This window comes from Borostomias antarcticus (assembly GCF_949987555.1).
Source record: "Borostomias antarcticus genome assembly, chromosome: 7".
Lineage (NCBI taxonomy): Eukaryota > Metazoa > Chordata > Actinopteri > Stomiiformes > Stomiidae > Borostomias > Borostomias antarcticus.
Genome location: NC_140240.1, coordinates 19,264,934 through 19,277,469, shown reverse-complemented (window position 1 = coordinate 19,277,469; position 12,536 = coordinate 19,264,934). Strand labels below are relative to the sequence as shown.

The following is a 12,536-nucleotide window of genomic DNA, read 5'->3' as shown; positions in this document are numbered from 1 at the left end:
TGGCGCTGTAGGTATGACGCAATACTGACTTACAGATGTGTTCAACCGGGACTGACGTATCTGCAAAGTTTCATCCGTTTCATCGATGTTTAGGCCGCCAAAAAGGCATTTGTTTGGGGAGAAGAAGAAGAAGGTAGGAGAGTTTCAATAGGGCCTTGCACCGCCAGTGCTCGGGCCCTAATAATCCTTCAAATTCCAATAGGGCCTCGCACCGCCAGTGCTCGGGCCCTAATAATCCTTTGAATTTCAATAGGGCCTCGCACCGCCAGTGCTCGGGCCCTAATAATCCTTCTAATTTCAATAGGGCCTCGCACCGCCAGTGCTCGGGCCCTAATAACCTTGCAAAGAATAAAAGATTTGTGGACGACCACAAAATGGAAAAAAAAAAGTGACCTTCAGATTAATTACTGATAAATTTACTGTTGTCTCTCCGAGACAGGTATAACATTTAATATTTCTCACAGAATTTGAGATGATATGTTAGAATTGGGACTAGAAGTACATGTTTATGCATTGGCTTCAGTAGGAGCTTTGCCATTTAGTTCCAAAAGAGAACCTTCATTTGTTTTCACAGAAATGACAGGTCCAATTCAGGAGATGACGAGGCAGAATCGTGAGAGAGAACAGGTTCCCTTCGTCACCATCTCTCAGCATGAGAAGGTAGAATGTTTCTCTTGTCAGTGTGTTCACCTGAGTTCTCTCATCATTAGAAGGTAGAACATTTCTCCTGACAGTGTGTTTTCCTGTGAGTTTCCTGCCTGAACCCTCTTCACTGCATTTATCTCAGTTTCCTTCTAAGACCTTCTACTGCTTCTAGTGTGCCAGGCACAGGGTGGAAATTGTTTTATTGTGTCCTTTATTTATACAAGTAAAATTATGTACTGTCCTGTATAATATGTTAATATACAACCTGTGTCTCTGGATGCATCTGTGTAATTGCCATTATAGATTTTTAGTATATCCACATTCCTTTGGATAATGGAAGTGTGTGTGCGTACGTCGTACGTGCGTATGTGTGTGTCTGCAGCTTGGTGAGGTGCTGTTCGAGGAGAGGGTGTACCCTGCTGGGAACTGGGCCTGTATCACCCGAGGAGAGAAACTCTACGAGCAAAGCATCTCCATGGGCTTCATGAAACTCATGCGCTTCATCTGCAAGGAAAACTCTCTAGGTAGGACTTCTGTTTCCAGACGGCGTTTTCCTCAAAACACTATTTTGATAGAGGCGCCATCTCATGCATCCTTTAATTCAAGGAAGTATATTCAATAACATGTAGAATTCAATATTCAGTTGTTGTTGCTATTATTATTATTATTATTATTATCTTTTTTGCAGTCTGACCCCCTTGGTATGTTGTCTTTATTGAGACAGAGTGAAGCTTGGAGATGGAGGTAGACAAAGGGAGACAGTGTAGAGGGAGAGAGCAGGATTCAGTCTTCCGCATGTGTGCCATGCCTGTCATGCTGCCCTACTTATTATCCAAGAATTCATCCTGCTGGAGGCATTGTCTGGACAAGTTATTACAAGTCAAAGATGATTGGAAAACTGTTGTGCATTGTTTCACAGTCGCTTCAACACTGTGGAGTAACTTTGAAGTTAGTTTGGAACGGTAAAAAGAAGACCTGTATGAATTATGACATAACTGCTTACCCACTAGGGGTGTGCCGGGATCCCACTATTTGTATTTGTGCCAGGAGCCCACTATTTGTATTTGACAGCTAATTATTCGGATTCGTATTCGGACGGAACCGGACGGTGCTTAAACCGGAAGTCGGTTAAAACGGTTTAAAATGAGAGGAAATGTCATTTATTTAGCCTAATATTAATTAGGGCCCGAGCACTGGCGGTGCAAGGCCCTATTGAAACTCGAAGGATTATTGGGGGCCAAGCAGCGAAGCTGCGCAGGCCACCATTGTTCTTGTACCTTTTCTTATTAGTGTGAATGCTTTAGAGCATTCACACTATTGTTATCCAGTTCTTTATAGTTTTTTATTAGGGCCCGAGCACTGGCGGTGCGAGGCCCTATTGAAACTCGAAGGATTATTATTAGGGCCCGAGCACTGGCGGTGCGAGGCCCTATTGAATTTCGAAGGATTATTATTAGGGCCCGAGCACTGGCTGTGCGAGGCCCTATTGAAACTCGAAGGATTATTATTAGGGCCCGAGCACTGGCGGTGCGAGGCCCTATTGTATTTCGAAGGATTATTATTCTCCTTATTCTCCTTATTAGGGCCCGAGCACAGGCGGTGCGAGGCCCTATTGAAATTCGAAGGATTATTAGGGCCCGAGCACACTGGCGGTGCGAGGCCCTATTGTATTTCGAAGGATTATTCTCCTCCTTCTCCTTCTTCTTCCAAAACAAATGCCTTTTTGGAGGCCTAAACATCGATGAAAACGGATGAAACTTTGCAGATACGTCAGTCCCGGTGAAAAATTTGATAATTCATGGGTGACGGAAATGGGCGTGGCAAAACGGCTCAAGAGCGCCCCCTGGAAAGTTTAAAATGGCGAGCCCCACCTTTCAGTTTGATGTAGGCGAACCAAATTCGGTGGGCATATGTATTTCATCGAGCCACACTAAAATGTCTCTTGGAGCTATACCCAACATGCAACAGGAAGTCCGCCATTTTGCTCTTAATGTGCCATTTTGTCCTTGTTTTGACCATTTCCATGCCTCGTATTTCGACGAACTCCTCCTACAGATTTCATCCGATCAACTTCATATCGGGTCAGCTTCATCTTAAGACCTTTGTGATCAAAAGTTATCAAAAAAATTGAGTTTTCACCAAACACCCTTGCCGTGGCGCCCCGCCAAAGTTTGACATTTCGCCATAAAACACGAAGTTCTCATAACTCCTCCATACATTATCCAATTTGTCCGATATATCTCACGCTTCATGACGGTTCTGTCCTGAACACATCTATGTATCAGTATTGCGTCATACTTATAGCGCCACCTATTGGTGAAACAGGAAGTCCTCATAACTCCTCCATACATTATCCAATTTGTCCGATATATCTCACGCTTCATGACGGTTCTGTCCTGAACACATCTATGGGTCAGTATTGCGTCATACTTATTGCGCCACCTATTGGTGAAACAGGAAGTCCTCATAACTCCTCCATACATTATCCAATTTGTCCGATATATCTCACGCTTCATGACGGTTCTGTCCTGAACACATCTATGTTTCAGTATTGCGTCATACTTATAGCGCCACCTATTGGTGAAACAGGAAGTCCTCATATCTCCTCCATACATTATCCGATTTGTCCGATATATCTCACGCTTCATGACGGTTCTGTCCTGAACACATCTATGTGTCAGTATTGCGTCATACTTATAGCGCCACCTATTGGTGAAACAGGAAGTCCTCATAACTCCTCCATACATTATCCGATTTGTCCGATATTTCTCACGCTTCATGACGGTTCTGTCCTGAACACATCTATGTGTCAGTATTGCGTCATACTTATAGCGCCACCTATTGGTGAAACAGGAAGTCCTCATATCTCCTACATACATTATCCGATTTGTCCGATATTTCTCACGCTTCATGACGGTTCTGTCCTGAACACATCTATGGGTCAGTATTGCGTCATTCTTATTGCGCCACCTATTGGTGAAACAGGAAGTCCTCATAACTCCTCCATACATTATCCAATTTGTCCGATATATCTCACGCTTCATGACGGTTCTGTCCTGAACACATCTATGTTTCAGTATTGCGTCATACTTATAGCGCCACCTATTGGTGAAACAGGAAGTCCTCATATCTCCTCCATACATTATCCGATTTGTCCGATATATCTCACGCTTCATGACGGTTCTGTCCTGAACACATCTATGTGTCAGTATTGCGTCATACTTATAGCGCCACCTATTGGTGAAACAGGAAGTCCTCATAACTCCTCCATACATTATCCGATTTGTCCGATATTTCTCACGCTTCATGACGGTTCTGTCCTGAACACATCTATGTGTCAGTATTGCGTCATACTTATAGCGCCACCTATTGGTGAAACAGGAAGTCCTCATATCTCCTACATACATTATCCGATTTGTCCGATATTTCTCACGCTTCATGACGGTTCTGTCCTGAACACATCTATGTGTCAGTATTGCGTCATACTTATAGCGCCACCTATTGGTGAAACAGGAAGTCCTCATATCTCCTACATACATTATCCGATTTGTCCGATTTATCTCACGCTTCATGACGGTTCTGTCCTGAACACATCTATGTGTCAGTATTGCGTCATACTTATAGCGCCACCTATTGGTGAAACAGGAAGTCCTCATAACTCCTGCATACATCATCCGATTTGCACCAAATGGCTGACGCTTCATGAAGGTGGCCTTCTGAACCCATCTATGTGTCGGTATTGAGTCACACTTACAGCGCCACCTACTGGTGAAACAGGAAGTCCTCATAACTCCTACATACGTTATCCGATTTACTCAACATTTCTCACGCTTCATCAAGGTACCGTCCTGAACACATCTATGCTTCGGTATCTAGTCACGCCTAGAGCGCCACCTACTGGTGACAGGAAGTTTATCTCAGTACTGCACACCGAAATAGCACAGCCTTTAACGGCGCAGCACCCCGACACGCGTGGGGTGCGAGGGCCCGCTCACTGCTGCTCGCAGCACTAGTTAGGGCCCGAGCACTGGCGGTGCGAGGCCCTATTGAATTTCGAAGGATTATTAGGGCCCGAGCACTGGCGGTGCGAGGCCCTATTGAATTTCGAAGGATTATTATTAGGGCCCGAGCACTGGCGGTGCGAGGCCCTATTGTATTTCGAAGGATTATTCTCCTTATTCTCCTTATTCTTCTTCTCCCCAAACAAATGCCTTTTTGGCGGCCTAAACATCGATGAAAACGGATGAAACTTTGCAGATACATCAGTCCCGGTGAAAATCGGATATTTCATTGGTGACGGAAATGGGCGTGGCAAAACGGCTCAAGAGCGCCCCCTGGAAAGTTTAAAATGGCGAGCCCCACCTTTCAGTTTGATGTAGGCGAACGAAAATCGGTGGGCATATGTATTTCATCGAGCCACACTTAAATGTCTCTTGGAGCTATACCCAACATGCAACAAGAAGTCCGCCATTTTGCTCTTAATGTGCCATTTTGTCCTTGTTTTGACCATTTCCATGCCTTGTACTTCGACGAACTCCTCCTACAGATTTAATCCGATCAACTTCATATCGGGTCAGCATCATCTTAAGACCTTTGTGATCAAAAGTTATCAAAAAAATTGAGTTTTCACCAAACACCCTTGCCCTGGCGCCCCGCCAAAGTTTGACATTTCGCCATAAAACACGAAGTCCTCATAACTCCTCCATACATTATCCAATTTGTCCGATATATCTCACGCTTCATGACGGTTCTGTCCTGAACACATCTATGTGTCAGTATTGCATCATACTTATAGCGCCACCTATTGGTGAAACAGGAAGTCCTCATAACTCCTCCATACATTATCCAATTTGTCCGATATATCTCACGCTTCATGACGGTTCTGTCCTGAACACATCTATGTGTCAGTATTGCGTCATACTTATAGCGCCACCTATTGGTGAAACAGGAAGTCCTCATAACTCCTCCATACATTATCCAATTTGTCCAATATATCTCACGCTTCATGACGGTTCTGTCCTGAACACATCTATGTGTCAGTATTGCGTCATACTTATAGCGCCACCTATTGGTGAAACAGGAAGTCCTCATAACTCCTACATACATTATCCAATTCGTCCGATATATCTCACGCTTCATGACGGTTCTGTCCTGAACACATCTATGTGTCAGTATTGCATCATACTTATAGCGCCACCTATTGGTGAAACAGGAAGTCCTCATAACTCCTACATACATTATCCGATTCGTCCGATATATCTCACGCTTCATGACGGTTCTGTCCTGAACACATCTATGTGTCAGTATTGCGTCATACTTATAGCGCCACCTATTGGTGAAACAGGAAGTCCTCATAACTCCTCCATACATTATCCGATTTGTCCCATTTATCTCACGCTTCATGATGGTTCTGTACTGAACACATCTATGTGTCAGTATTGCGTCATACTTATAGCGCCACCTATTGGTGAAACAGGAAGTCCTCATAACTCCTGCATACATCATCCGATTTGCACCAAATTGCTGACGCTTCATGAAGGTCACCTTCTGAACACATCTATGCGTCGGTATTGAGTTACACTTACAGCGCCACCTACTGGTGAAACAGGAAGTACTCATAACTCCTACATACATTATCCGATTTACTCCAAATTGCTCATGCTTGATGAAGGTTGCATCTTGAACACATCTGTAGGTCAGTATTGCGTCATACCTACAGCGCCACCTACTGCTTACAGGAAGTCCTCATAACTCCTACATACTTTGTCCAATTTACACAACATTTCTCACGCTTCATCAAGGTACTGTCCTGAACACTTCTATGCGTCGGTATTGAGTCACGCTTAGAGCGCCACCTACTGGTGACAGGACGTTTCTGTCAGTACTGGACACCGAAATAGCACATCCTTTAACGGCGCCACACCCCGACCCGCGTGGGGTGCGAGGGCCCGCTCACTGCTGCTCGCAGCACTAGTTAGGGCCCGAGCACTGGCGGTGCGAGGCCCTATTGTATTTCGAAGGATTATTGGGGGCCAAGCAGCGCAGCTGCGCAGGCACCCATTAAGTTTGTACCTTTTCTCTTTCTTCTTTATTCCTCTGCCATTGTAGTCTATGGCAGCCCATAGAAGCTTATGGTAGAAAGTTATGAAAAATGGCACACTCATTCGGGACAGTGCCCTGACCCTCCTAACCAAGTCTCATGTCCACACCTCACCCTCTCTAGCGCCACCAACGTGTCAAAGTTGGAGGTGCATTTATGCATGCAGCTTTTCTTCAGCAAGTCCAATTTTCAAACTTCAGGTGTCCTTCAATTCCTTGGCTCAAGCCGGATTCAACGCACTCTATGACGTCATTGTGGCCATCTTAGCTTCTCCGCCATTTTGAATGATGTGCAAAACCCTTAAAATGTATCTCCTCCTAGGAACTTTCACCAATTTGCATGAACATCGGTGGATGTCATCTATACACCAATGTCTACAAAGGATGTACAGGGATTTTTGATTATCCATTGTGTTCGCATGTGACAGCCAATCAAAATTGGCAGAAAAGCTGCAAAACAGGAACTGGGGTCATATCTCAGTAATGTTTTAATCTATCAAAACCACATTTGGCACACTCATTCGGGACATACCCATGACATCTGTCACCAAGCCTCATGTTGACATCTCGTGCACTCTAGCGCCACCAGCGTGTCAAAGTTGGAGTTGCGTTTATGCCAGTAACTTTTGAACTGTATGTCCAATCTTCAAAATTATGGTAACAATGGATTCCCTGGCTCATGCTGAGTTCAAAACACCCCATGGTGTCATTATTACTTCATTTGTTTGATTGCAGAATGACAGGAACACTTTTTGTCTTCTGCACAATTTCCCCAGTTTCAGAGTGCTGAAAGGCGCATTTTGGAAAAAGTCACACATTTTCTAAACTGCCATCCCTCTTCCAATTCTCACAGCTCATACACATTTTATATATCAAAACGTTCACACGACTCTTGGGATTCATAAAATCAAAAAGGCTAAGCTCTTCGATGTATATTTTTTACTCTGTGACAGTTCGAATAATGACCCCCCCCCCTCCATTGAAATCAATGGAGCCACACTCTAGAAAATCTCTCTTCGCTCTAGAATCTCTAACTGTTTCTAACTCTTCACCTCTCCTACACTTCTGAAGACCGAAGGACATTTTATACATGGAAATGTTCGCGTGATTGTCTGGATTCTGAAGAAGTAAATAGTTGAGCTATGCTATGTATACTTTTCGCTGTGTGCCAATTTAAACAAAGACACCCCCCCCTCTCACTCTACCGAGAGGAAGCAACCCTACCAGGTGACATTAATTAAGGGCTCAGGACTCACTCTACCAAGAGGAAGCAGAAGCTGACATTATCCACTCAAATCTGCGACGCACTTTGTAAGATCCGATGTGGCATAGCGGGTAGCGCGTCAGTCTCGCAAGCAGCGAGTTCAGGGTTCAATTCCCGTTCATCCAAAGTGCATTCTTATAATTATTGTAATATGCTGCTGTGGAAGTCAATGGCAGACAACAGAATCATTGTAGGTCGCTCCTGCCAGTTAAAAGTTGTGAAATTTGGCTCACAGACCAGGGACTCGTGTGCCTATTGTTTAGAGTAAGTAATATGTGTGTATTACAAATGTTTGCCATGTGGGGGAGGCATCTTACAGTACGGTACATCATATTCATGGGTTTTGTTGTAGAGACGATAATCCAGACAAGCACATACAGTAGAGACAATCACATAGACAAGCTCATACAGTAAAGATAATCACATAGACAATTGCATACAGTAGAGAAAATCAGACGGAAGCACATACAGTAGACAATCACAGACATACAGTACAGCAGAGAACATAACATACAATAGACACAATTACATAGATACAAGCACATACAGTACAGACAATCACATATAGTACAATAATGCGCTCCTCTTGTGTAAAATGCAGCAGACGGAACTTGGTTGCGTATTGTTTGCCATGTTCATGGCCGTGTACAAATAGTCAAAGTGGGTAAAGGAAATGCAGTGAGTGGGTGTAGACTTCTGTGGAGTAGGGGAAGGTTTTGAAGATTCAATGGAGTCTAGTTTGTCTGAATGGGAAGGTACAAGTGAAGAAGTGAAGAACACTGGCCAGACTCCTGTTTACCTTCATTGCTATCAGAAGGTAGGCCGTCTTTTGCTGGTGCAGCAAGAAATTCCACTCTAGGCTCCCATTTTGTAGTGTTCACTGACAACAACATTCTCGCAAACTTACAGGAGGTGAACCTGAGAAGCTTGGAGCAACAGTGGGCAGCCAGACTCTACAACTACCACTTCAACATCAAGTTCCAGCCTGACAAAACCAATGTTAATGCTGATGCCCTATCTCGTGTACCTGTGGATGGAGGAGAGGATGGTGAAGAGGAGGAGATCCTGGCCCTGAAGACTTTTCTCACCGGGGTGGAAAACCCATGCCCAGAAATGCTTAACTCTCCTGTCCAAGTTGACCTAGAAGAAGTGCAGCTGGGCCGAACCCCCTGGAGAATGGAAGGACGCCCAGCAAAAAAGATGACATGATTCGCCACATGCTGTTATCCTTGCAGACAGGGAAACCGCCCAGTGCAACAGAAAGGATCGCCCTGCAACGTGACACTCGGCAGATCCTCAAGGAGAGATAGAGGCTGACTCTGAGGGAGGGAGTCTTGCATCAGTGTGTGAGGGACCCCAACACCGCAAACTCCATCTTTCAGCTGGTCCTCCCTACAGCCTTGAAAGAGAAGGTGTGGCAGAATTTCCACGAACGGGCTGGCCACACGGGTGTGGGAAAGACTTTAGCTCTCATCCGCTGCCCACGAGTGTTGAGTATTAGACCAGCCTACTTTTCTTGTTTTATTGAGCTGAATGATTTTCATAGTTTGCAGTGGTTGAAGTTTACAGTGGTTATAACGTTTGCTGTGTTTACCAAGTCTGCAGTGTAGTTGCAGTCCGACAAACATATCTCTAAAGCCTTCAAAACATCAGTCGTATTTGCTTCATCTTTTGCGTGGTCAGCTTGGCCCCCACAACGCTGCTTGCAGCTTTAATTCTCCTTATTCTCCTTATTCTTCTTCTCCCCAAACAAATGCCTTTTTGGCGGCCTAAACATCGATGAAAACGGATGAAACTTTGCAGATACATCAGTCCCGGTGAAAATCGGATATTTCATTGGTGACGGAAATGGGCGTGGCAAAACGGCTCAAGAGCGCCCCCTGGAAAGTTTAAAATGGCGAGCCCCACCTTTCAGTTTGATGTAGGCGAACGAAAATCGGTGGGCATATGTATTTCATCGAGCCACACTTAAATGTCTCTTGGAGCTATACCCAACATGCAACAAGAAGTCCGCCATTTTGCTCTTAATGTGCCATTTTGTCCTTGTTTTGACCATTTCCATGCCTTGTACTTCGACGAACTCCTCCTACAGATTTAATCCGATCAACTTCATATCGGGTCAGCATCATCTTAAGACCTTTGTGATCAAAAGTTATCAAAAAAATTGAGTTTTCACCAAACACCCTTGCCCTGGCGCCCCGCCAAAGTTTGACATTTCGCCATAAAACACGAAGTCCTCATAACTCCTCCATACATTATCCAATTTGTCCGATATATCTCACGCTTCATGACGGTTCTGTCCTGAACACATCTATGTGTCAGTATTGCATCATACTTATAGCGCCACCTATTGGTGAAACAGGAAGTCCTCATAACTCCTCCATACATTATCCAATTTGTCCGATATATCTCACGCTTCATGACGGTTCTGTCCTGAACACATCTATGTGTCAGTATTGCGTCATACTTATAGCGCCACCTATTGGTGAAACAGGAAGTCCTCATAACTCCTCCATACATTATCCAATTTGTCCAATATATCTCACGCTTCATGACGGTTCTGTCCTGAACACATCTATGTGTCAGTATTGCGTCATACTTATAGCGCCACCTATTGGTGAAACAGGAAGTCCTCATATCTCCTCCATACATAATCCAATTTGTCCCATATATCTCACGCTTCATGACGGTTCTGTCCTGAACACATCTATGTGTCAGTATTGCATCATACTTATAGTGCCACCTATTGGTGAAACAGGAAGTCCTCATAACTCCTACATACATTATCCAATTTGTCCGATATATCTCACGCTTCATGACGGTTCTGTCCTGAACACATCTATGTGTCAGTATTGCGTCATACTTATAGCGCCACCTATTGGTGAAACAGGAAGTCCTCATAACTCCTACATACATTAGCCAATTCGTCCGATATATCTCACGCTTCATGACGGTTCTGTCCTGAACACATCTATGTGTCAGTATTACATCATACTTATAGCGCCACCTATTGGTGAAACAGGAAGTCCTCATAACTCCTACATACATTATCCAATTTGTCCGATATATCTCACGCTTCATGACGGTTCTGTCCTGAACACATCTATGTGTCAGTATTGCGTCATACTTATAGCGCCACCTATTGGTGAAACAGGAAGTCCTCATAACTCCTACATACATTAGCCAATTCGTCCGATATATCTCACGCTTCATGACGGTTCTGTCCTGAACACATCTATGTGTCAGTATTACATCATACTTATAGCGCCACCTATTGGTGAAACAGGAAGTCCCCATAACTCCTCCATACATTATCGGATTTGTCCGATATATCTCACGCTTCATGACGGTTCTGTCCTGAACACATCTATGTGTCAGTATTGCGTCATACTTATAGCGCCACCTATTGGTGAAACAGGAAGTCCTCATAACTCCTACATACATTATCCAATTCGTCCGATATATCTCACGCTTCATGACGGTTCTGTCCTGAACACATCTATGTGTCAGTATTGCATCATACTTATAGCGCCACCTATTGGTGAAACAGGAAGTCCTCATAACTACTACATACATTATCCAATTTGTCCGATATATCTCACGCTTCATGACGGTTCTGTCCTGAACACATCTATGTGTCAGTATTGCGTCATACTTATAGCGCCACCTATTGGTGAAACAGGAAGTCCTCATAACTCCTACATACATTAGCCAATTCGTCCGATATATCTCACGCTTCATGACGGTTCTGTCCTGAACACATCTATGTGTCAGTATTACATCATACTTATAGCGCCACCTATTGGTGAAACAGGAAGTCCCCATAACTCCTCCATACATTATCGGATTTGTCCGATATATCTCACGCTTCATGACGGTTCTGTCCTGAACACATCTATGTGTCAGTATTGCGTCATACTTATAGCGCCACCTATTGGTGAAACAGGAAGTCCTCATAACTCCTACATACATTATCCAATTCGTCCGATATATCTCACGCTTCATGACGGTTCTGTCCTGAACACATCTATGTGTCAGTATTGCATCATACTTATAGCGCCACCTATTGGTGAAACAGGAAGTCCTCATAACTACTACATACATTATCCAATTTGTCCGATATATCTCACGCTTCATGACGGTTCTGTCCTGAACACATCTTTGTGTCAGTATTGCATCATACTTATTGCCCCACCTATTGGTGAAACAGGAAGTCTTCATAACTCCTACATACATTATCCAATTTGTCCGATATATCTCACGCTTCATGACGGTTCTGTCCTGAACACATCTATGTGTCAGTATTGCATCATACTTATAGCGCCACCTATTGGTGAAACAGGAAGTCCTCATAACTCCTCCATACATTATCCAATTTGTCCGATATATCTCACGCTTCATGACGGTTCTGTCCTGAACACATCTTTGTGTCAGTATTGCATCATACTTATTGCGCCACCTATTGGTGAAACAGGAAGTCTTCATAACTCCTACATACATTATCCAATTTGTCCGATATATCTCACGC

The 12,536-nt window shown here is 44.0% G+C and overlaps 1 protein-coding gene across 2 annotated transcripts in view; it reads left to right on the top strand.

Moving 5' to 3' along the window:
* The window catches only part of soul4 (heme-binding protein soul4), a 176,637-nt gene that overhangs the window by 97,477 nt on the left and 66,624 nt on the right, over positions 1-12,536 (top strand). For both annotated transcript variants that reach the window (XM_084441181.1, XM_084441180.1), the window contains exons 3-4: positions 575-660; positions 1,028-1,169. In XM_084441181.1, the coding sequence (XP_084297307.1) occupies positions 575-660; positions 1,028-1,169 (228 nt within the window). The remainder of the gene's footprint in view (positions 1-574; positions 661-1,027; positions 1,170-12,536) is intronic.